The sequence below is a fragment of the Colletotrichum truncatum genome (genome assembly GCF_014235925.2).
Source record: "Colletotrichum truncatum strain CMES1059 chromosome Unknown Contig_0002, whole genome shotgun sequence".
Classification (NCBI taxonomy): Eukaryota; Fungi; Ascomycota; class Sordariomycetes; order Glomerellales; family Glomerellaceae; genus Colletotrichum; species Colletotrichum truncatum.
In genome coordinates this window covers 2,287,336-2,313,320 of record NW_027222399.1, presented here as the reverse complement: position 1 = coordinate 2,313,320, position 25,985 = coordinate 2,287,336, and the positions used below count along the sequence as shown (strand labels likewise).

Sequence of the window (25,985 nt, the reverse complement as noted above, 5' to 3'; positions counted from 1 at the left end):
CTTAGTAACTAATTATAAAGTTATACTATTATTTTTAAACTTATTATTATTAAAGGGAATTGATAGGGACGCATTACGAATTGATAGGGACGTATCATCCTTAGGGACGTATTACATTCTAAGGTTGTGATTAGCTAGAAATTTTAGTAACCTACAGGTATAAGTCGGCGAAGGCGGTAAGGCTAGCGTTGCTAACGCCCTACCTTTTCACAGCCATAAGAGGCCTGCCTCCGTTTCATAGATATAAAGCCGGCCCGCCCTACTAGCCTACGTTTCTTAGCTATTCCTCCTATTTAAGATTTGCAAAACTATCTAAACGACCGCTTTTGCAAATCTTAAATAGTAAGTCTTTTTCTTCCCTTCTAAAGAGGAATTAGGTTTTATCAAACTAAACTAAAACGGCTTTTATAAATCTTAATTAATTTCTACTTTTATTTCCTCTTATATAATAATAAAGAATACCCCCCTTACCCTTAACGTTTAAGACTCTTATTACTACTACTAAGTAGTTCCTATTAACTCTTCGTCCTACGGATGCTTGCTTATAATCTTTTTCTATTCGAACGAAAGCTAGTTGATCGGCTAGTACTAAGAATAGTTACTTAGCTTCGTATCTACCGCTAGGAAGAGGTTAGCGCCTAGCTACTAGCTATCTCTTATATAAGCCTTGCTAAGGTAATCTTATTACGGCTTCTTAGTAGTCTACTATACTTATGCCTTACTACTAATTAGCTAGGTTGTTAACTTTATAGTTAGCTATATAATTATCTAGCTAGCTAGCTACTTGATTAGGTATTATCCCTTAATAATAAGGATAATAAGACTAGCTATATTAAGTTCTTAAGTCTATTACGGAGGTTTCTTATAATCTTCGAATCAAGGATCTATTAATATAGATCCTAAGAAGAAGACTCTTATAGCCGCTATTATAAGTAAACCTTATCCTTTATAAACTATACCCTATTTATAAGTTTAGAATAGATCTTATAATAGTATAAGATACTATACTTTATAGAGATAGTATAGTCTTCTATATAGTCTCTAAGAAGTATTAAAAATAGATTTCTACCTATTAATAAAGCCTTCTTTACTAAGCGGTATTGCTTCGTAATTAAACTAAGATACTATAATAAAAGTATTATTCGAAGCTCCCTAAGGTACTTAGATCTATTTCTTATAAACTTACGGCTTATAAAGATCTTATCCTATATACAAGCTTGCTTAAAGCAAACCTCTTAATCCTTAAGCATATCCTATATTATATTAACTAAGTAATATAGGTAGCTAAGTCTATTAAGAAGATAGCTTTTAATATTATTATTACTTAATTCTATCCTTAAGGTTATACGGATACCGAAGTTTCGATACTAGCAAATAGAATAACATACCTACTACTCCCTTAATAGTAGATATATTCTATATAGGTAGTTTAGAATAAGCCGTTAGTCTTTAAACTCTTTGCAAAGGTTTGCTTATACTTTCCTAAAAGCATCCTCTATCTTAGTAAATAAAACTAACTTCTATATTATAAAAACCCCCCGGTAGCTATATAGCATAGCCTTATCTACTAAAGTATAGATATAAGCATAGTCCTTATTACTAAGTTTAGTATCTAGTTATAAAGCTAGATCGTCTTCTTTAAACCTACTACTACTAGAATAGCTTTAAAGCTACTTTTACTTAGCTTTAAGTATAACGTTTAAGTTAATATAGTAAATATAAAGCTATTATTATATATTCGGAAAGTATTTATTAAGAGCTATTTTTATCTATCTATTATAGTCGGTAATAATAATATCTAGTTAGTAAATAAAGTTCTAATTAATAAGTTATAAGATACTTTGCGATAAGAACTAAAACCCTTCTAGTCTCTTATTATTAATAAGACTAAATACTATATTAAATACCGATCTAAGACATATTTACCTTATAGCTTAGAAAAGTAGAAGCTTAAAGCGATTAGTATTATAAGTATTATTAAAGCTAATAACCTCGGGGAACCGCTTTTATATCTAGAAAGAGTATAGAAATATCTAGACAAGCCTAACAAGCCGATTCAGCTTATTATCCGCCTACTTTATAATATAAAAGATCTCTTACTTATTAAAAAGCTTAATTAAAGCTATAGTTAGTATATACCTATTAAGCTTTTCGTAATTAATTTAGGCTTTAGCGTTATAGATATCCTACTAAGTAAAAATAGATTTAGGAAACTACTTCTAAATAATAATACTTACGTCGTATACCTAAATACTAACTTACTAACTAATAGTCTTAACTATATCCTTAATAAGCTTAGTTAACCTCTTATAAGATAAGTATATAGATAATGCTAAGCTAGGGATATAATTATACTAGCTATATATTAGGTTAAAATGCTAATATAAAAGCTATTTCCCCTCCTCTATTACTTTAATAATAATTTGTTATTAGTAATTATACTTCCGAGATATATAGGCTTAGATACTAATACCTCTACCTTGCTTTAATAGCCTAAATCGATCGTAACGAAGTATATAGCGAATTATATATCCTTTACGATAGTATCTATTATACTTTGCAATCCTAAATCTATGCTTTTTTGCAAATTTATTAACTCGGTCGAGGAGGGTTTTAATTATTACTTCTAGTTCGCTAAGGATCGGTAGGTTTAGAATAGTTTCGGGGGTAGGTAATTTCAACCTTTCGCTTATAGTAAGGAATAAAGTACTTAGAGAAGATAGTATTGCTATTACTTCTAGGCTTTATCGGGGAGGTAAATAAGGTAGAGGAGGAGGAGACTTACCGATTAAGGATATGTCTAAAAGGTATAGTAAGTAGCCTTAAGCCTTACGATATCGACGAACGCGTTTATATTATTAGAAGAAAGCATACGTAAGACGTCGGTTTATCCTAACAACCTTTTAAATAAGGCTTAAAATAGTAGAAAACTAATCTAAAGTAGGTTATAAAGGTTGATTTTCAAGTTATAATACTAATTAGCTTTCTTTTAGTTAACGTTTAAGTAAAATTATACGCTATATACGTATTATCCTTTTTAGAAAGGAATATAGAAGATATAATTTATCTCCCTAAAGGTTATAGCTTATATCGGAATCTTACTATAATTATTTAGGTAGAATCTTAGAGATTAGGTTAAGTTAACCTTTACGATCGCTAGCTTTATAGAATTAACTAATAGTAGTATTACTACTAACTAAGATAGCATAGCGTTAGCGCTTAGGAGAAGGCAATTAATTATATATACTAAAGCTGCTAGGTCGGCGACGCGATTAAGGCCTTAATTAACTTATAAAGGTAGACATCTTAACGTTATAAAAGAGAATAAATTAAATATATCTAATACGCTTTCGTAGTTATAAAGGGATAGGCTAAGAAGATAAGAAAGATACTTTATTAGATAATAGCAGAATTCGGATATACTAATAATAAAATTTTAAGCTAATCATAACCTTAGAATATAATACGTCCCTAAGGATGATACGTCCCTATCAATTCGTAATACGTCCCTATCAATTCCCTTATTAAAATAGTCTTTAAACGAATTCTATTTAGCTTTAAATAGAATATTTAAGTTAATATAATAATTATATAGCTATTATTATATGTTTAGAAAGTATCTAAGAAAAGCTATCTTTACTTATTTATTATAATTACTAATAATAGTATTTAGCTATTTAATAAAGTTTTAATTAATAAATTATAAAAGACTTTATAATAAAAACTAAAACCTTTTTAATCTCTTATTATTAACTAAACTAAATATTATATTTAATACTTATTTAAAATATATCTATTTTATAACTTAGAAAACAAAGCCTTAAAAACTTTAAAGTTATATATTATTAAAGCTAATAACTTTTATAAGTTACTTTTATATTTAAAAGTAATAAAGAATATATAAATAAAACTAGTAAGTTAGTTTAACTTATTATCTCCTTATTTTATAATATAAAAGGTCTTCTCTTAATTATAACCTTAATAAGTTTAATTAATTTTCTATATAATAAGTATATAAATAGTTTTAATATAAAGTTATAATTATATTAGTAATATATAGACTTTAAGTATTAATATAAAAATACTTTTTATTTATAATCTTAGTAACAATTAATTTCTTATTTATATATTTATAAGAATTCTTTATTACTTTACTTATTAGCTAATCTTTTAATAAGTATACTTATTACTTAGTAATATTAAGTTTACTAGCTTTTATAAATATATTAAATTAATTAAAGAAAGATTTAATTATTATTTCTAGTTTACTAATAATTAATAAAGATAGGTTTAAAAACAAGTAATTTTAACTTTTTCTTTATAATATAAAATATAATACTTAGAGGAGATATTATTATTATTATCTTTAAGCTTTATTATTTTAATAAATATATTTATATTATTAAAAGAAAGTATATATAAGATACTAGTTTATCTTAATAACTTCTTAAATAAGATATAGAATAATAAACTAATTTAATATAAGTTATAAATATTAAATTTTAAGATATAATATCAATTAACTCTCTTGAAATTAATATTTAAGTAAAATATATTATTTATACTTTACCTTCTTTAGGAAGGAATCTAAAAAATAAAACTTAACTTTTTAAAAGTTATAAGTTATATTAAAGTTATATTATAATAACTTTAGTAAGATCTTAAAGATTAAGTTAAGTTAACTTATTTATTATTTTTATAATATTAACTAGTAATAATACTACTACTAATTAAGATCTTATTATAATAATATTTTTAAAAATAAATTAATTAAGCATGTTAAAGCAATTAAATTAGTAATATAATTAAAGATTTAATTAATTTATTAAGGTAGATATTTTAAGGTTATTAAAGAGAAAAGACTAGATATATTAAGTATATCTTTATAATATTTATAATAATAAGAAATACGGTTAAGAAGCTAAAATAAATAGTTAAGAAACTAATAATAGAATTTAGGTGTATTAATAAAAACTTTCTAATTAGTTATAAAATAGTATTCTTATATCTCCCTAAGGCTTATACCCCTATATTAATTCCTTATACCCCCTTATTAATCCTTTATAATTTAATACTTAGCTTCTATATTATTATCTATTTATACTATATTATTACTTATAAGTTTATTATCTAAGTATTATAATCTTATACTTATAAAAGAATAATAATATCTATTCTATTTACTAACTAAAACTTTTATTATATTAATAATATTTAGTTATATAACTATAGTTAAACTAACTTATAAAATTTTTAACTAAATAAATAGTTTAAGCTATAGATTATATTTTTATTAAGTATAATACTTACTTTAAAACTAAGGATCTAAGTATTATACTTACTCTTAAAATATATTATTTTAATACTAATAAATTAGAATTATAATAATAATATATATTTAATTAAAGTACTAGCCTTTTAAAAAGATAATTTTATATTAGTAAATAATCTAAAATAAAACCTTACTATTTTTAGTAATTATCTCTTTTAATCTAAATACTATTATTAATTTCTCTTATATAAATATAATTAAAGTTTTAAAAATTACTTATTCTTAAAAATTATTTAATATAACTATAATAAAGAGACTATTATTTAATATTTATATTAAAGACTATATTTTACTAAATAAAATACTTATTTAACTTAAGTATATTAAATACTTAGCTTAATATATAATATATAATATAGTATTAATCTTTTCTTATTTTAATAGATAATCTTATATTAATATAGATAATATAGATAATTTAGAAAGTATAGAAAGTTTTTAATTTATTATAACTATTATTAATTTATTAAGCTTAAAATAATAATTTAAATATGTTTCTTCTTATAAGTAAGTAATTAATTATACTATATAAACTATAAGCTATATATAAAATATAATATAAAAATAATTATATTTAATATCTATAACTATTAATAATATTTATTAAATTATATTCTTATTATTTATATTAACATTATTATAGTTTTTAAACTATTATATATAATTTATTATATACTAGATAAGCTTTAGTTAACTTACTTATTTTTATTTTATTACTTATTTATTACGCTTTAAGACTTATTTCTAAGCTTAGTCTCTTAATATAAGACTTTTATAACTTATTATATATATTTAAAAAGCATATATTAGAATATAATATTAATACTTTAACTAATACTCAAATAATAATAAGCTATATATATGTTAGTAAATTATATATAGTAAAGAACTTATTTAATTTACCTCAATTAGTTTTTCCGTAAGTATGAAGCACTTACGGTCTTGGTCCTGAGTAAAGTTAAATGAGCATGACCGCCAAAGTCCACCAAATCCCATGTCCTCAAGGATATCGTTTAGGACATTCGATGACTCTAATGCAGAGCTGAATTTAGGATTTGATGTGAGGGTGTAAAGGAGGGTCTGTGCACATTCTAAAGTAGACGAGTTCTGACAGTGAAGAAGAACTTCATCCAAGATAGAGACGATAGGGCCGCAGCTAAAGCCAAGTTAGTCGTCATGTCCACTGGACCGTAGGGAAGAAAGCAACGAGCTTACAGGTGCATAATGACAGCCGGCCTGGCTGAAGCAAGCTCTGTCAGCCATCGGAGAGTTCGATTTTGTAGACCATCCTCCAAGTACTGGAAATCGATCAACTCGATGGCAGTGTTCAATAATAGGTCCTTGTCTTTCATGCCATCAAGGTCCCTGTACCTTCGTGTGCTGGTCATGTCGCCGAGGACGGAAGGATTGATACCCGCGAGCCACAAGCTATCCTTTAGCTCCTCGCTACCAACAGTTCGAGCCAGGATGAGCGCCATGTATGGCGATCGTGAGATATCACCCGATGGATTGCCTGGATCCCCGGCAGAATTGCCAGCCATGTCAAGGAACGCGGATAACACCCGCATAGCGTTAATTTTTGTTGTTGTATCGGCAAGCCCTCGAGCGAGACAGGCACATACGGCGAAGTGGAAGTTGTCGTGTGTGAAGTGTATGCCGTAAGCCTCATCCAGGGGTAGGGCAGCATCCTCAAGTTGAACGCGACCCTGGAGCAAAAGTGAGCCCATCTTATCCCCCCTCAAATCTCCCACTGTGCTAATGTTGGTCATGACAGCTTCCAGAAATTGGGCAGTGCAGTTGAACAGGGCGGGGGGGACTAGTCGCAGGAGGGAGACAGCAAGCCAAAATAGCTGTAGGCCGTACCGCGATGCTGAGGGTAGCTTCGCCATCATCTTGGATAAAGATGTGACTATAGAGATGAGCATGTCGCTATTAGTATCCTCTCCTAGACGCCCAACACTATTGCGTAGTGCAACGAGAACTTGGTAAAGGAGGTCGTCATCCACCTCCTCACGAGCCAAACATCCCATGACGGCAAATGCGCGGGGCTGGATGGCCGGGTTGTTTTGGAATGCAGTGCTTGCCACTAGACTCATCCAGCGAGACCTCCAGGCGTTGGAGATGTCAACAGAAGGTGCAGCCACTGAACACACTTCGAATAGCAAAGCCGCTAGATTTTCAGTCGCAGCCAATGAAGGTCCTGAATCTTGGGTCGTTGACATGGAAGCGCCGTCACGCAAGAACGGAGGAGGAGTAGAGAATACTTCACTTTTCGGTTCACTGAGGAAATCCAGGCTGCCCCTCAGCTTGTTGAATCGGGTGTCGTCCAAATTGAAAGACGTACAGGCCGCATGTACCGTATTTATTAGGAGCCTGTGAACCAATAAGCGTACCTCCGGGGATCCTGTGTTCGCTAAGATGGTAACAACGTGGAAGATCTCTGGTAGGTAAAGCTGAGACTGTACACCGTTGTCAAATGACAATGACAGACAGAAATGCAGCAGAACACAGATCTCCGCCCAAACAGCATTGTCAGGAAGGTATCGAGTTGGTCGAAGGGAAGATCGGTTCAAAGCTTTGCGTAATCGAGATATCACCTTGCCGCGTAGCGTAATGCTGCCCATACCTGAGACAATGGATGATAGGGCTTCCATCGGTTCTTCGGAAAAGCCGAAGCTCAACGCTGCGCGCATGACCTCTTCAAGAAACACATCTAGTATTGGCTCGTCCTGGTAAATGGCTGGCCACACAGTCTGTTCCAAAATAAAGGTCAAGGAATGGTCCGTCATGGCGATATCAATAAGCTTTCGGAAAAGCACTGCGATCTTCTCTTTGCCTTTCTCCGCATCTGCTTCATTGACGAGCACGGCTGTCCGCAGCCCAGGAAGCCAAGGGGCCATGTATGCAAGACTTAAAGGTTTTTGCTCTTCGGTGAAAGTCTCCCAGCCGACAAAGAACTCAGTCAAAAAATCAAACGTTAGTTGCGGCTCGGACATGGCGAGTTGTTTGCTGATCCTGATTACGAAATGCGAAGGGTCCATAGGCACAGACAAGTCTAAGAAGTTCAATTAGTCAGGTTTAATATGTTCTTAAGGAGACAGCAATGATGCACTGTGAGTTCACAGCAGCAACATCGGCTTACCTTTGGTACACATCAAGTTCGATGCAGCACTAAACTTGAATGCTTTGCAGAGGGCGCCGAGCAGGTTGTAAGAAGACAGCCTCAATACATGGTCAGAGCTTGATAAGTTTGTTAGGGCTAAGTTGAGTAGGGTTCCCGGGACATCTTGCGGTCGGATAAGTCGCTCGTAGGCCTTATGCGCTCTCGTATCCTTACCATATTTAGCCTTGGCCCCACGAATCGTCTGCAATACGTCGGCCTTCTTGGGGCTTGTGAAATACATGACGATCTTGCCGTTGTCAGCGCGCAAGCCAAAGGCTGAATCATCCTCCGTTTGAATCGAAGTTGGAGCCTCCTCCACTTCTCCAAGGCGGAAGATGTCATTGACTGTAGTGCTTAATCTATAGCCGGGAAAGACCTCCTGCTTCTTGGTCGTTGTCACTTGCACAAATTGACTTCCGACCTTGATGACCACTTCGATTTTGCCCTTAGTCTTCGAAAGTCTAGTGATTGGTTGAAAAACGTAGCGGGTATCAGTTACTACGCTGATCGTCTCTTTGGGCAGATGAAGTTGGCTGAGGTGAAAATGGGCTTGTAGATCCTGAAGACTGCCAATCAAGTGGTAGTCGACATTCTTGGGGTTGAAGACGCTGGTTTCGCTCTTAGCCGACAGCCGGAGAAGTCTCCGGAAGCATTTCCTGGTGCTTGTCAGCCCTTGCCACGCATGCCGCCAACAGAAACGGAGTCTCAGCTACGGTCATTCCTGGCCTTGGTCTTGTGTTCATACCTGAATGCGCTATTCATATTGTACACATAAATTCTTACTAGGTTCTTAGACAACTCCACAGGGGTTAGCAGTTCAAGCTTTTTGAAAAGCTCATCTTGTGGTTCGTTTTGGCCATTGTAGCAGGTGGCATCGATAAGGAGACCAAAGGGCTTGTGCCATAGACGGCTTGCAATCTACCAAGAATCAGCCAATGTATTAAAGAGGGGAATGTGAGCTGGTGCGGATTCAGGACAGCTTTGTGAATGAGGAATTTGTGACCACCTGACACACCTTTAGGTAACAGTACAGCAAGGTATCGTAATCTATGCTTTCGGCGTCAATGTGCCGCAAGATGATGCAAATGATCGAAAGAGAATCCTGTGAGCCACAGTTAGCCTATGTCTAGCGATGCGACAAACATCGTCAAGATGAACTGAATCTGTAGCGTCATACCTTGCTCTCGCCTCCATCGTACACAGCTCTGGCTGTTACAAAAGATTCAGCACTTCGAAATGCATTGCGAAGCATGAAGTTCTGGAACCGTGAGTATGACGGCGGGGTGTTCGTTGATATTTGCGGTCTGTTCCAAGTTACAGCCAACGGCGGCGGCCCAAGGTTGGTGATGAGATTGCGAAGAGGCTCGAGGACTGGCGACCGGCCTCGTGAGACCTCCGCTGGAGACCGTACATAATCTTTCCGTTCCTGAGTTACAAGCCTCTGCCGCATATGATCCCAGTGATCGTAAAGAAAACGATGCAGGGCAACGCACGAGCCAAAGTCGAATGACTCAATGCTGGGCGGGCAATCAATACTTTCTGGCGCCACCTGCAATCCTGTCAATAAGATTTGAAGCGCGGAAATGGGTCACAGGGTAACTGACAGATATCTCACGGAGGAACGTCGTGACCCGATATATATTTTGGGTAAGGAAGTCGTTCAGAGGGAACATGTAGGGTTCTTTAGCCCCAAACAAGACATTGTTTGCGAGATTTTGAATGACTTTGGCAATTAGAAGGAGACCTCTACGCATCTCCTTTGAGGGAGCTGTTGTGACGAGACCTTCAACCTCCGGCGCGACTATGGCCGGGCAGAAGAAACGAAGAAAAACGAATGCACCCACCGCTGTGTACTTGGCTTCCTGAAATCTTGGAAGTACAGCAGCAGAGATCTAAGAGGTTCTCGTTAGGCGCGATCTGTACAGGTGTATTTAGCTCTAGAGTACCTACAATGTTGCAAATTTTACGGAACGAGGTGGGCATGCTGGATGAAGAAGCACAAATATCGTCTATAAACACCTTGGCCACAATACGGAGCTGGAGGGCATTCTTCTGTAACTCGTCTGTTGAGCTGACTCTCGCTGGGTCCAGTTCGAGGTCGAGATCCTTGGATGTGAGCATCAACCTTTCCACAACCTTTTGTAGTGTTGCCTTGAGATATGGTTGGCCCTTCCACTTGGCGTAAACAGATAACATTTTTGTCGCAACGCAAGTTCGCCGAAGAAGCTCAGATTCGTTATCTTCGTGCAGGGGTCAGCCGAGTGGTTAGCATCATATATTTAATGACCGCTCACCTGTCTCCTCAATTTCCTGCTTGATGAGGGTTTCTAATAAATCAAAGCTCAAGCCCCGATGCTCAAAAATGTTAAGCAAAGAAATGGTCAATTCATCAACCTCACTGCTTGGACATACGGCGCTCATAGCGGCAACGAGTGTCATATCCTTGGTCAAGAGCTATGAGTCGCATTAGACATTGTTGCGAACAGAATAAGTCCTTGTAGGAGCCAGAACTTTGTACTCACCTCTAGTAACTCATCATACTTCTCGCTCACAGCAGCATCTGTTAAGTTGCTGAACTCAGTTCCTTGAATGAGTATGTTGTATAAAACTTTGACGAAGGCTGTCCTGATCTCAACATTGTCGTGGTAACCAATGTTCAGGGAGTGTTTTAAACCGACATCTATGTTTGCGCTTAACAGATTTGAAAGAATGGTTATCGCAAGTTCAGAAGATGGGGTACCCTCGTCCCGACTTGCCATTCCCGTTAGATGCTCGTTTCTGCCGTTCTCGGGAGATTCATGGTTGAGCAAGGAGAGAAACCGATTGAAGTAAGTGTGGAACATTTGCGACTTGAGCTCGCTCATGCCGGCATCAGTTTGACCCTCTCCTGGCTGGAGTGGAAGACGAAATGTGAGCTCAGCTAGGGACTTGAGGCATGCCCTGTCAAGATCCTTCTGCACCCTTGTCGTTTCATCGGGGCGGCCATTCGTGCTTGAGGTTGAATCTAGGCGAGGAGATCGAGGTCGAGCGATCCAACCGAAGATATATTCAAGAAGCTGATTCCTGATACGCACATCGTCCCTCAGGTTTAAGTGCTCTTTCCTTTTGGTTACGGCCTCACACAACTGACAAACTTTAATCTTGACTCGCAGAGTGTTGTTGCTATCGTTTACACCGTCGAGGAATTTCGCAAAGTTGAGAGCAAGTGCGCCAAGATGAATGGAGGAGGCTGCGCCGAGATCCGAGGGGCTCTCGAGACGCTCAACTAACGCTTTTAAGAGGGAAATAGCCTGCTCGGCAAAAATGATCTCAACATCCTGTGCTTTATCACTCGGTGCCAGTGCGCCAGTGAAAAGAACTTCGAGCTCAGACTCGAGCGCCTTAAATAAGGACTGGTATAATGTGGACGAAACCTCGCTGGATAGAACCTCTCTTGTAGCCTCCCTGATTCGGACGCTTGCGCACCCAAGGAGTTGAATGCTCAGTTTCAGATACCTGCTTAGTAAGGGCTCCTCGTAGTTTTCAGATGGAAGCCTATCGATCCATTTAAGGCCGTTGATGGCTGGTTCTTCGAGTATAATTGCTTGGTTCGCCGTACAGATCCCCCCAAGGGACGCCAAGAAGCCAGAGTAATTCCGCCATTCGGTCAGAGTTCTCTCATCAATCGCATCGATTGGTGCCATAGAAACCTCTCTTGAGAGTAGAAGCCACCTCTCGAAACCGTATTCCCACGCTGAAAGAATCCCGCTGGTAGGGTACTGTAGCTGCCGGAGCAGCCCGCGTACTCTCTTTTGGAAGGCGACTAGGCCGGTAAAGCGGAAAGCTCGTGATGCAATTTCGCCGTATACATCACCGTTCCGTAGTAACGTAGCAAAAGTCTTGGCGGCATCTGACGTGATGTCCACCAGATTATTCTCCTCAAAAAAGATCCGGATGCATGAAGTGACGGTTTGACAGGTCTCAACATCGGCGGAACATAGAGATACAAGTAGAGTTGTCTCGAGTCTAGAAGAAGCCGCCTCTAGCTCTGGTACATCGTCTGGTAATTCAGAGAGTTCCTGCCCGACAAAAGATTATTAGATGGCAGGACTGAGAACTGCATCATAGATACTTTACGAGAGTACACTTACGCGAAGGGACGCAATCACGAATTTTCGCGCTTCAAGGTACTCGTGGATGGCTTTGACTTCTGGGCCGTCGCCATCCGACGTAACTTGATTACACATATTCAGTAGCACAAGAGAACTGCCGCGATAGGGTTAGCTAAAGATGAAACATGGTTAGGCAAAGAAAACTAAGTATTCGTACCTTCGTCTCCAAAATTCTCCCTTGAGAGCTGGGGAAGTTAGTTTGCTACGAGTGCGAAGTACCTCAAGGATAGATTTGTCGAAAAACAGCCGCTTTGCAACGCCCGTCGCAAGTCTGCGGACCGTGGGGTTTACAGACACAACGCAGGACAAGAACGATAAGAAGACATCTTCCTCTGTGGCGGGCGCCACAGACTCGCCTGATCCATTGTCACCAAAGAGCGAGTGCGGCGATGCATCTAAGAATTTGAGCACATCACAAGTCATATTTGTGGAGGAGTGAAGGTTCGAATCACGACGTGGCATGGAGAGAACAACAGCGGAGGTTTCTGTTGGCAAATCCGCCACAGCCTACAATCTGGTTATTATACCAAGTCCACGAACAGACAATGGGAAAACATTAGAGTTAGGAAAGGGGCTGTATGCCGGGCATACCTTAAGTTGCGTGCGCATGTACGGACCGGCAACGGTGAACAACTGCTCGTATATGTGTGAATCGTTTTGCCGCGCGAAGTAACGACAACCCTGCACGACAGCGGTCTTGAAGCCTTGTGGTGAAGATGGGCTAAGATATGACTGAAGTGAATCAACGCAGCTGTCCGGACTCAGTTGTGCTAGGCTAACAAAAGCCGCTGTCATCAGATCCTGGTCAAGTAGGGAAGCATCATTGCCACCGCGACGAAAAACTGCCTCCCTAACTTCATCTTGGACATCCATGGCGTAGCTAACCAGTGCGGCATCGTCCTCTGCGTCAAAATGACGTGCAGCCCTCAGCAATGATACAAGAGAGTATGCAGCTTGTTCGTTCTTGTTCCTTAATGCCTTTCTTAAACCGTCTAGAAAGCCAACCTTTTTGGCCATGCTACCACTCTTGGCCTCGCGAAGGTTGCTAGCGACCTCGAAAACGTCTGGAAGGAGAAACAACAGGGTAGTTTGTAAAGGGTAGAGTACCCCCTTCTTTCGACCGTTGTCTACAACGGTCTGCGTCATGTCAAACAGCGTGTCAGCACCGCCGTCAAGACGTCTGTGCAGCGTATGTTGCTGCACGAATTCATGAGGATACCTCTCGAGCCATCGAGTGATGAGCAACGGGGCTACCACAGCAACTGTGTTCTGAAAAGTTTTCCGAAAATGTAAGAAGCTGGAACATATTTCTTGAATGATGAGACCCAGCTTCTGTGCATCGACCCAGAAGAAGGATAAAATTTTAAGAACGGATAGAGCTGCCTTGTCGTCCTCGGGTGCGGTGGCAGATTGGCCAGGTGCTGCCTGTACGACGGCGGCAGTACGAACAGTATATACAACATTTCTGAAGTAGTCGAAGGAGTAAGACCAGGTAGAGGCGGTCACATATTCGACAACTACTCTTATGCAAGGCTCCATAACGGTAAGATGGGCAGCAGAAAAGACCTCATCTTGGGGCCCATTGGTACCGCCAAATAAGGACGAGGTGAAACCATCCGTAGAGCCAGATATGGGGTCGGCAGGTCTCGGGGTGTCATCCAGAATGGTGGACGAAGGAAGAACGTAGCCTTCGGGTATAGGCTCAATAAGCCACTTAAATAGATCAAAGATACGATTGACGAGCGCTTCCTTTAAGGGCTCAGGAACGTGTTTAAGAGGGTTGCGACGCGACTCGGATTCGGAAGAATTTTGACGTAGGCTCTGGCACTTGATGTGCTCCCAATGGGCAGTACAACAATCAGCAGCCAAAGTGATGACATAAATTTCAGAGAGCAGAACATGCGGTGGGTGAGTAGGCGGGGGCAAGCCCTTATAGTTTCGGACTATGTCTTCGAGGAGGGCGATGAGAGCGTCTAGGACGAAAGCAGCAGCAGTAGTGCTAATCTTAACGAGCGTGGCTCTTGTAATGAGGACAACATCGTCTTGTTGAAGTTCCTGACCGTGTGTTCCTGTCCTGTGCGGGAGCTGTCGGCGCGCGTAACCACCATTTGTCAGCTAAGTGTCTTCCAGTTTGAAGCCAACGGGATGGTATGAAGATAATAATGACTATAACCATAACATACCCTGGTAGCAAGTCTATCAACCAGGCACCCGACGAGACCAGCATCGCCATTCATTTCGGTAGATCGAGACAGTCGGGCTCATGTCCGCATGCGCCCGCGCCCTGTATTGTTCTTCCTCCTTTAACTCGATACAAGGCCTCGTCTCGAGATATGACTTCGATGGCAGCGGGGTGCAGTGAAAGTTGAGGCTCGCAGCATTCGACGTAGAACAACAACAAATGGGGATAGAAGGTGTCAATTGGGCATGGGGTATTACAGGCTGGCGGCGCGATGTATGGGAAGCGGGCAGATGAACTGGTTGATGATGTTGGTATTGTTGATTGAGAGCAGACCGGATGACACCCAACCCACTTCTGAGATGCGGATCCTGGCTTTACTTTGAGCCGCTGAAGCTAAAGAAGGCCTGTGAGGTATCTGAACCGAGGCAAGCGCCGGGCACCGTACTTTGGTGTGGAGACACAAGAGGTAAGGTACCTCGCATTTAGTTCGAAGGGTGTCGTTCTTCGTGTTCAATCTTGGGTAAAATCTGTCTGCAGATCCCTTCTCCAAGTCGGCTCTTGGAGTTTGAGGTAAGTAGGAGTGCGCAGGTTAGTATCTTAGCTCCATAATCCCAACGTAAACTAGGGCAGGCGGTGGAGGGGTAATGGAAACCTGAAAGCCCAGAAAGAGCCCAAGCTAGCAATGTCGTGTGTCAGTGGATGTCGTTTTAAGCGGGTACGCATAATGCTGTCTTTCGTCGAGCTACTGTAGGTACCGGCCTAGGATAGGATCGTCTGATTAGCCTCTAACCCCGTTTCGATCTGCTGAGGGGGGCTTCCTCTACTGTGGTGGTCCGCTATGATTGGCCAAAAGTGATGTACTAGTCCCATTAGCTAAGTTCCAAACGCACCAAAGGGCGGCACTTTGAGCTTGTGCTCAGACTGAGATCCAGTTACACCAGCTTCTCAAATGTCGCATAGTCGAGGTGAGATGCTTTTCCTTCCTTACAAATATGCCGTCGGAGCATCCACTCGGCCGAAGCAGCCAGCTGCGGACCCGAAGTCTGGTCTCAATTGGTAGCAGTCAAATCTTCATGTTCTTCTGTTAAGGCTATGAAACCAAACCTCCGATGTTGACAGCTGTTGGCTGTCCTCTGATGATTGTAATGGTACACTTGTGAAGGCTTTCTGCCCTCTTTTATCATCCCTCTCGATCTGACTTGCAAATGAAATGTCACACAAACTCCATCTCTCATAGAGAACCTCAAGCGGTGTGCAAATCGTCTACCTGTAATTACGCCCGCCGCCGTAGCCCCCGCCCCGCCCACCACTGTACCCTCTACTCTGATAACCCCCACGACCTCCACGCCGACCGCCATCATGATGGCCATGATTTGAATTGGAGGGTCCCGAGGGCGGCGGCCCGTGATTCTGATGCTGTCCATAACCCCCACCGCCATAGGACCCATTCGAATTCCGCCCATCGCTGTGATACATTGGTGGAGGAGGGGGCAGCCCCATGCCAAATCCGGGATGACCTGGTGGCGGTGGCTGCCAAAATTGTGCTTGCGGCGCCCCCGACGGCTGGTTTCCGTATCGTCCGTAAGTGCCATTACCCGAGCGCGGAGGAGGGCGATCTTGCCGGCCGTTTCCACCGCTTGGGGCATAACTAAAATGCTCTCTCCGGCCACCGTCATTATATCCATTGCGCCCCAGCGGTGCGCCGCCATAGCCCCGCCCGGACCGAGATGCCTTACCCTTCAGTGTTTCAATGTCATTGCGGTCGAGAGCAGGAGTGGGCAGCTTCACACCCCGCAGCAGCATCGACTTGTGAGGATGAGAGCTCTCTGGGAAAGAGTACCAGACACTGCATCGCAAGTTAATATTTGAAAACAAAATTAACAGAGATTCTTATCCCATCTCAGGACAAACATACCTAAGCGACCTGTCATAATCGAGGCTTGGCATACCTCCACGCTCCAGAGGATAAAGTAATTCGCCATGGGGCAAATATTCAGGGATCTTCTCAATATTGCCAGACAAGCCGTCACTTGTTCGAGGATTAAGCTTCAATGTAGGCGGTCCTTGCTTTTTGGAATAGAAGTTGGTCGTAATTTCGTCGTAGAGCTCATGGTGAGCATCTGACAAGAGCAAAACATCTCTACCTACAGCATTTCGTGCCTGATCTGCGGCATTCAGAAGGGGATATTTCTTCTCTACGGCAGCCAGCAACCTCGGCATCTCTATGAATGGCAATAATGCCACTCCCTGCCAGGCCATCTTCTTCCCATTTAGATCGATTTCGAAATCTGTTGGATAAAAATCGATGACCTCGCTATCCTCGTTCAACATAAGGTCATGGAAAACCTCAGGTATCGCGTGACGAGAGGCAGCCGGAAGCACGCTCATCAGCTGCTCGAAAGGTCTGGAAATGCGACCCTTGTTGAATTGGACTTCCATCTTGTCCAAATCGACGAAATCTGCTGCGAATGGAGCATAGTGGTATGGGTAGTACCACTCCCATGATGGGCAACCCTGGAAATAGTACAGAAGGACCCAGGACAAGCCTTCGACATAAGCCTTAGCAACTTTTTGTCGGAATGCAACGTCTTTGCGATCGACGTGAAACTTTTGTTCGTAATATCTGTCAGCATAACCCTCTTCCCACATTCTGACGTGATCTACTGCAGCTTCTTCGGCAGCTGAAGAAGTAGCAGGCGCCATGCTAGGCCCAGTCCCTGTTGTAAGGGTGGGGGCAGGTTGGTCAAGCTCGTCATCAGCTTTGCGTTTGCCAAGAACAGACTTCTGATCCAAAGAGGTGCTTTGACTATCGTCCGTTGCGGTCTTGGCCGAGTCGCCTTCTTGGCGAGGTTCTGCATTGGACATCATGCCCTTAATCTGGTCCCGAATGGCGCTTGCCGCGCTCTTATTGGCAAAATTGGCACTCATGTTAGAGGATCGGCCAACCACCATATCGTGAGTAATGCCATCGGGACCGCCTGCAGCCGGGAATAGGGGTAAACCTGAAGCAGCATTGTCAACCTGCTTGGGCCGAGCATTCCTGGGATTGCGTTCTTCCTGAAGTTTCCGACGTTTGGCGTTAGCCTCCCTTCGATCTTCTTGTTCCTTTCTTCTTTTGAAAATGGCATCTTCTTGTTTCGCCAAACCGTTTAGAATCAATTGCGCGCGGCCAAGGTCAACATGACCATCCTTTGTAACGTAGCCGCCCATGTACGGGAGGTTGTCTTTCCATATGGTGGTTAAGGTATCGATGCCATTCTCACGGATCTCCAGTGCAGGCAAGTGCGGCAAAAAGTCGTTACCTACGAAACAACACATGAAGACCCAGTCATCAATTGCTCTTTCCAGATCGAAGCGGAAAGGAAGACCTGGTACATTGAGCTCCACAGCCAGGTACTCCCGTAGGATAGAGACATGAAGCCAAATGAAGGGTTTCAGTGCTGTACCCTTCTCTTGTTCGTCAAATTCGCCAACCTTCTCCTTGGCTTCTCCCCGACAATTACGAGCCTCGTGGCCTTTTTGTCCGCATATCTTGCACATTCTGGTCTTGCCTTCTTGGAAGAAGACATCCTCACGCAGAACTCGAAAATGAGGTTCGTGAGTCGCGAGACCAAGCATAATCAAATCAGCATCTAGACCGTAGATAACATGGCGAGTGTTGGGGTCATAATCAGGAGATATCCGCTGTGACCGCACGAAAGACATGATTTTGTGCTCACCCTCACCAGGTACTGTGGCATCTGAGATAATAATTTTGAGTCTAGCCCAGGCAGGATCAGTGCTCAATTTGTATGCGCACCAGTATCGCAAGCTGGTGGCTAGGATATCCATAAACGGGGTTCCTGGAGTGATTGAGTTGGAATCAAACGCCTTTTTGGTCACAGTTTCCAGAGTGTTGTCAGACGTGACGTCGTTGCTTTGCTGCTTAAGAAGCTTTAGAAGCTCTTGCTTATCCTCCTCTTTTTGCTGGGCTTCTTGAGCGGATCGAAATCGTCGGGAACGCTGTTGGTTCATTTTGGCACGGGGCGCAACGCCATCTGAATGTTGTGTTAAGCAAAGAACTGAATGGAGTGGAGAAAGGTTCCTATGCAGGAGGAAAGGAAGAACTAACCGACAGCAATCATGAGAAGCTTCCGCGGCCGGACCATATTAACAACACGATCGGTATACTTGAATACCTCAAGCATCATCTCCTCCTCATCCTTAGGAGCTGGACGATCCTCAGGGTGAGAGCAAGGATGGACGATACCGTTCATATCGAGGTAAAGATTGTCGAGCTCTTCGCCATTAGGATTAGGTCCGGTGGTATCGACTGGTATGGTAGATCCATCCTCCATCTTGACAGGCTGTTCCTCGATTACCGGTGAGATAATCTTAGGGTACTTGTTGGAAAGCCATCGGAAAGCCGCAGGAATACCCATTTTGTCTCGAAATTGATGGTAAATAGGCTGAAGATGAAGAGTGTAGGTTGGCGATGGAGCGTAGAGAGCGAATAGAGCAGAAAGCTCTTTGTGTCGCAGGAAACAGTAAAGTGGGAGGCGTCTGGAGCATGGATATTGAGAGTTCTCTGGGTCGGTATTGTTCAAGTCGAGAATGTGCTGAACAAACTGGTATGACGGTTGCAATCGCGTGCACCTTCACAGCCGCGATACAGAATGATCAAGAGACAGATGAGGTAAGGTTTGAGTCCAGCAGGGCCAATGCGATGAGATGCCGGACGGAGAATTTAAAGCTGTCTCGGCACAGGCGTGCCTAGCTTTCGACACCTTTGTAATAAACTGAATGATTTATGACCCGCGATGCTGAAAAACAATCGCAAGGGTGATCTGCTCAAGGTAGGGATTTGGACAACGTCGAGATGTAGATGCAGAAATTCGAATAAACTATCAATCCTGCACAGGTCCAATTCCACAGGTTCTGCATTGCCGGCCAGTAGTCCCCACTAAACACTCCAGGAGCGGACACGCACTGTCTCATGTCAACAATACAGATAGTTTGAGCATTATTTTAGCACCAATCTGCTAGCATTGAGAGGGCAGTTTTAGTTGCCAGTAATTAACACTGTGTGAGTAGGCGCAGCACAGAGGGTTAATATGGTGGATGCAAAGGCAATTGAAAGTTCGCTGAAAACTCACCCCTGCCTCAACCAGAAATTCTCGAAACCAACTAAAAACACGTTATGCATGCATAATATTTTTGGTTGTTGCACAGATTGCTCCGCTCAAAGTACACCTTTCCACTTCACTGTTTGATTAACACGCGAGTGATACGACACAACCTGAAGCTTTCTCCAGAGACGGTTACCTCTTGATTCTATAATACACCCAGCTCTCCAACTGTCACTACCACTGCGCCTTTCTTTAAGTTTGTCTTGTCCATGGCATCACTGCAAACACCAATGGCCGGCGCATGACGAACCAGCATGTTTTCTATTTCCACTGCTCCAGCGAAGCAGTCGGTCGGCGAGACCATCACAGTCCTGAGCGGCCGTCTGAGCTCGGCGACCCTCCTCGAAGATCGTCGTGCAGCAATACTTGGTTTGCGCAGCTTTGCCAAAGACTTTCCTGCCTCCGTCGCCTCCGGGGCACTACGTAGCCTGATAGGCAGCCTAAGCAAGGATGCTGAAGATGTCGACACCGTTAAGGTGGTCCTTGAGACCTTGCTAATGCTCTTCAGTCCTAATGAAGATAGCCCAGAGGCTTCCGAAGAAATCGCTTTGTGGCTGGCTGACGAATTTACCCAGCGTCAGGAGAATATTACACTGCTGCTGGACTTCTTAGACTCGACGGATTTCTATTCCCGACTCTACTCCCTACAACTTCTCGCCGCAATTCTTTCTGCTCGCACCGAACGAACTGAGGAGTGCGTCTTCACGGCTCCATTGGGCATATCTCGTCTAGTAGCTGTTCTAGACGACAGCCGCGAAGCCATCAGGAATGAGGCTATCACACTTCTTACTTATCTAACCCCTTCTTCGGCTGATATCCAGAAGCTGGTCGCTTTCGAGAACGCCTTCGATCGGCTTTTTAACATCATTATCTCAGAGGGTTCCTTGTCCGAAGGCGACCGTGTTGTGGAAGACTGTCTTATTTTAGTCGCAAACCTGCTCAGGAGAAATCCGTCTAACCAGTCTCTGTTCCGCGAGTCGGGTGGAATCCGTCGGTTGGCCGTGTTGCTAGAAGGTGCGGAGAAGGCCCAGCGGGAGGACGCAGAGATTGCTGCTTGGGCGCAAACCCAACGCAACCGGAACATTTATGCCCTTCTAGCCGTCGTGCGCCTGTTTCTAGTGGCCGGGGCTGTAGGAACGTCGCAGAATCAGCTTGCCTTTTGGCAGCACGGCTTGTTGTACAATGCCCTCCAACTCGCCTTCAGCCTTGTAGCCCAGCTTCCAATCAAAGCCGAGGTTGGTTGTTTCCCGTCAATTACATTGCTTGTACTATGGTGTTAAATTACTTCGTACCCGCAGGCTCTTGTAACCTGCGCCGACATTATCAAAGGCAACCCTAACCTTCAGGAGGGCTTCGCCCAGCTCCAAGTCCCTTCGCCCCTCGAGTCTCACGCAGAACGCGGCCCTGGGCAACAGAATGGAGTCGTCAAAATATATGTGATTGATGGTCTGTTAGACCTTACGCTCAGTGTGCAGGATTTGGAAGCGTTCGACTTGCGGTTGGCAGCATCTGACTGTCTGAAGGCATACTTCTACAATCACGCAGACATTCGACTTCATTTTCTCAGAAGAGCCATCGAAGGGCATAAAACCGGTGGCGACGAAACGGCCAATGTGCTTACAGTGCTTTTGAGGCCATCACCAGACGCTGCCGTCACCAACCCTTACCGCATTTGGTTTGCTGCCACTATCATGTTTCATCTTATCTTTGACAACCCGGAAGCTAAAAGCCTTGCCATGACTGTCACAGAGGGTGATGCAGAGAGCGGCGAGGAAGTTGTTACCAGCATTCAGATTATCGCTGCCCACCTGATATCGGGACTGAACCGTGAAGAGGACATTCGTGTGGTAGTCAGCTACATGATGCTGCTTCTTGGTTGGCTATTCGAAGATCTGGATGCAGTCAATGACTTCCTTGGCGAGGGAAGCAACACCCAAAGCCTCATACAGGCAGTCAATCATCCTTATCCCTCAGGGGATATCGTCCAAGGGCTCTGCGCCATGCTCCTTGGCGTTCTTTACGAATTTTCGACCAAGGACTCCCCAATTTCGCGAACTGATCTCCATTCCATTTTATTGTCGCGAATGGGACGTGAACGATACATGGACAAATTGTCGAAACTGAGAAGCAACCCGCTGGTGAGAGATTTTGAAGTTATTCCTCAGAAGTTGAGTAGCTCGTTGTCTGGCAAATTGCCCGACGTATACTTTGATGCCACGTTTGTCGACTTTTTTAAGGATAATTACAGCCGTGTTCTCCGTAGCATAGACCGCGATCCAGGGCTAGAGATTTCTGTTGTTTCTAACGGAGTCCAGAAGGGTGTCTCAAGAGAACTAGTTGATTCGCTTCGCAGTCAGTTAGCGGAGAAAGAACGGGCGTTACAGGAAGCACAAATCAGTATGGAAACCATCGGGCGGCAGATCAGCCAAGAACAAGCAGATCACAGACGAAGTCGGGAGATGTCTGCTTTGGAATTGGCGAGGATCAAACAGGTAAATGAAGGGCTCCAGAGGCAGCATGACGCAGAGTTACGGTGAGTTGCATTTTTTGGAGCTCCTGTGCAAGGCTTTGCTAATGGCCTTGGTTAGGAACATGCAACATAAAATCATGTCACTACAAGAGGAACATCAAAAAGAAATGGAACAGACTCGACGAAAAACGGAAAGCCAAGTTGCTGCTCTCGAGGAAAAGCACAGGAAAGAATTCGCAGAATTCCAAAGACAGACGAGTAGTCAGATGGCAGCCCTTGAGCAAAAGCATGCCACCATTCAGCAGGAGCATACGTTACAAATGGGCCAGATCCAGCAAAGGGCCGAGGCCCAAGCTGCGAGCCAGGCCGAAGAGCACCGCAAGCAGCTAGACCAAGCCCGGAAGGCTGCAGAGTCAGATGCTGATCGCATTCGTCACCGGGCGGAAGCTGATATGGCTGACCTAAAAGCCACCATTAGTCGGCTTGAGGTTGATCTAATGAAGGTGAGTTGGGTCAGATGAGGTTACAGATAAGCACGACATTTAACTATGGAACAGGCCAAGAAAACCAAAGCGCAAGAAATCCAAACGATTCAAGATCAAATGGACAAGAAATTACAGGAGCAAGCAAGTTCTACTGAAAAGGCAGAATCACGGGTCAGGCAGTTGGAACACGATCTCCAGAAGACGCAGGAGAAGGTAGCTCAGGTTGGTAGACCCTCCTCAAACTTGGACACACTTCTGTCTTTATATTGACGTACGTTGCTGTAGAGTGATATAATTGCGAAAAAGGCCGAGCAAGATAGAACGACAACGCAAAACGAGCTAGATGATCTGCTCATGGTGTTCGGTGACTTGGAAGAAAAGGTCGCTAAATATAAGGTATGTGATCCGATACAATATCATCCAATCTGGACGCTAATGCTGCATGCACTACCAGGCTCAACTCAAGGCACTCGGGGAGGAGGTTTCAGATGGTGAAGATTATGAAGAGAATAGTGACGCGGAAAACGAGGACGACAACGAAGACGCGAGGAGTGAAGATGTGAAAAGCATTAAATAACAGCCCCTCTCGATATCAGTTGACTTTAGGCCTACATTGGTAAGCCCCTGCGACTTACTAGCAATACCCATATAAGGATAAATAGAAAGGAGTGATGACGTGTCTCTCTTCGAGGTTTTCAGTGAGTCCAATTGTGTATGACAACCATCAGGGAGTGTGTTTTGTTGTCTTCTACTTGGCTGCGTTCAGCCTACTTGGCTTCTTATGGGACGCTAATGCAGTTGGCCTCAGTGCACAGAACACGCCTGACTTCTCATATATGGTCTTCTGATGCCGTCACCCAGCTAGCTAGCTATAGTTTTGCGTCCTACCAAGGTAGCAAATCGACACCTGTATCCATGCCAACATTCCACGTGCAGAAAACTCGTCATAACCCGCTCCCCGTGGCTTGATGTCGGCCTGCCTAATGCTACTTGAAGGGCAAGGAATTGGAGCCTCTGCTGACCTACACAGGCGAAGATACTGTCTGACAAAGCACGGCATTTATCGCAACTTCCATAATTGCTTTTTCACACCCTGGCCCGTCGTAGTCCATGTGTTGCTGATCGTAAGCGCGCGCGGGTTGTTCTCGGGCGCTTTGAAAACAATCCGGCCAGATATCTCAGAATCAGCCTTGACTCCGACGTTCTCTTCGAGATGCTTGCTCATCAAGAAACCTTGCTTCCAGTGAGTGGCAGGCCCAAATGGACCGGTGGTAAAGGCCACCTCACCAGGCTTGCTCACGCTGTTCCCACCAGGCTTCACCTGCAAGTCCGCTGGGATCGTGTTGCTCCGTGAAGTGGTGAAGAAAATGTCAAACCAAATCAAGAATCCATCAAGCGAAGGTATATCCTTAAACAGAGTTGACTTCCACGGGGCTTCGAAATCGAGGTCCTGGGCCTTGACCGTATGTAGGTCATGCAACGCGATTTGGGCAGGTGAGCCACAAACGACATCCTCGGGCATAACCTCAATCCGGGCCTCGTCGTAGATACCAGCCTTCATCGACTTCATATCGAAGCCGTACACGTCATCCCAGAAAGTAATATTGTCGGTGACATACTCGGGGTCTGAGACAGGAGCTACCCAGATGGTCGAAACGCTCGGGACGAGAAGCCCACTAGGCTTCAGATAACGGTCTCTGGCCCAAAGAACGCTAGGAAGCATCGCTTCATAGAGAAGGCAGTACCCCATCCACTCACTGATTATAATGTCGACCTGGTCTACTGGAAGATCGATCTCTTCAATTCTTCCTCTTATGCAGGTGATTTTGTCGGCAAGTCCGTTGTGGAACACATTTTCCCGGGCCTTGTCGATAATGTCCGACTTATCCACTGCATAGACCTTGGCAGCACCGGCCTTGGCACAGAACATACTCAAAATACCTATTGCGCGCCATTTCATTAAGATTAGAACAACGAACGCGCATCTTAGAAAGTAGCGCTGTTGATTGTGTGCTTACCAGTTCCGCAGCCGATGTCAAGAACAGTCTTGTCTTTGAACAGGTGCTTATTGCCATAGACAAAGTCACGGTAGGCATCCGTCCGAATGGCATCTTTCAGCATGGTCTCGTGAATGTCTGATAGAATTGTTAGAGGACCATGTGTCACGTCACAACCATGTCTTCTGGGAGTTGCGAGTGAAGGATTTACCATTGCCAGCATACGACTCCCAGTAGTATTGAGACTCATCCTTTCGAGCTTCCTTCTCGCCTGGCTTCTCGCTGCGAGCACTAGAGGTGCTTGGAGCGTCATCTCCCCAACGCCTGTCCAAAGTTTGCTCAACAGCGAGACGATAACTGGCATACTGGTCCTGAACCCTCTTCAACTCCTCTTCGAGAAAAGCCTCGCGATTGGAGGCCGAATGAGGTGCCACTTGCGCACTCTCAATGGGTTCCGAGTCAAGGTCCAATTCTGTGAGAGCCATGATGAGGGCATCGTCCTCGATGACAGGTTTGAGAAAGCGGTCATCAGAAATGTCGTCAGCGGAGATGTTCTGGGGCAACCCAGTGCCATCATGGGTGCATTGGCGAACTGCAGCAACAGTGTTAGCGTTGGAGAAGCCTCACTCTCACATTCACGAATGAAGGGAGGAAGGAAATAGGCATCTCACCAAAGTTGACAAGTTTGACGGTCCCAAAGAAGTCGAGACCGAGACGGCGACGGACACCCAGGAGGTCGAAATTATGTTTCTCCCGGCAGTGCTGTAGCATGGCAGCGTGGCTGGTGAAGACCGAGTCATCAAGGAGTGAGATAAAAGTCAATGTCTCTTCTTCCTCGACCTCGGCGTCTTCCCAATCGGACTCGTCCGATGAGACGTCAGAGTCAATGATGCTCTTCTTGTTGAGTGCGTCGTCGGCCATGGTGGCGATTGAGTTGTGCTTGTGTTTCTTTTGGGGGTTGTGTTCTTTTCCCTTTTTTCTTCTTCTCTACTTTTTTGTGGTTCTTTACCCTGAGACTTCTCTGTCCTAAAATACCA

General features: G+C 43.2%; 4 protein-coding genes across 4 annotated transcripts; 1 reads left to right on the top strand and 3 right to left on the bottom strand.

The window, feature by feature from the left end:
- Window positions 1-6,226: 6,226 nt before the first annotated feature.
- On the bottom strand, window positions 6,227-14,883 carry CTRU02_203572 (GTPase-activator protein for Ras-like GTPase; the record flags this gene model as incomplete). Its single annotated transcript, XM_070204229.1, has 14 exons — window positions 6,227-6,488; window positions 6,548-8,387; window positions 8,475-9,151; window positions 9,241-9,413; window positions 9,511-9,597; window positions 9,673-10,044; window positions 10,100-10,387; window positions 10,446-10,735; window positions 10,790-10,949; window positions 11,018-12,553; window positions 12,626-12,740; window positions 12,804-13,153; window positions 13,238-14,731; window positions 14,830-14,883. 14 exons carry the CDS (start codon window positions 14,881-14,883, stop codon window positions 6,227-6,229), a joined length of 7,698 nt encoding a protein of 2,565 aa, XP_070061992.1.
- Window positions 14,884-16,091: 1,208 nt separating this feature from the next.
- Window positions 16,092-19,249, bottom strand: CTRU02_203571 (GTPase-activator protein for Ras-like GTPase; the record flags this gene model as incomplete). The annotated part of the gene is made up of 3 exons (XM_036724197.1): window positions 16,092-16,674; window positions 16,744-18,865; window positions 18,940-19,249. The coding sequence occupies 3 exons, from the start codon at window positions 19,247-19,249 to the stop codon at window positions 16,092-16,094; spliced, it is 3,015 nt and encodes a 1,004-aa protein (XP_036584311.1).
- A 1,001-nt stretch (window positions 19,250-20,250) lies between these two features.
- CTRU02_203570 (intracellular protein transport protein) lies at window positions 20,251-23,528 on the top strand (the record flags this gene model as incomplete). Its single annotated transcript, XM_036724196.2, has 6 exons — window positions 20,251-21,231; window positions 21,295-22,529; window positions 22,585-22,974; window positions 23,011-23,173; window positions 23,243-23,347; window positions 23,406-23,528. 6 exons carry the CDS (start codon window positions 20,251-20,253, stop codon window positions 23,526-23,528), a joined length of 2,997 nt encoding a protein of 998 aa, XP_036584310.2.
- Window positions 23,529-24,011: 483 nt separating this feature from the next.
- On the bottom strand, window positions 24,012-25,869 carry CTRU02_203569 (protein arginine methyltransferase; the record flags this gene model as incomplete). Its single annotated transcript, XM_036724195.1, has 4 exons — window positions 24,012-24,892; window positions 24,970-25,086; window positions 25,160-25,540; window positions 25,620-25,869. 4 exons carry the CDS (start codon window positions 25,867-25,869, stop codon window positions 24,012-24,014), a joined length of 1,629 nt encoding a protein of 542 aa, XP_036584309.1.
- Window positions 25,870-25,985: the final 116 nt, after the last annotated feature.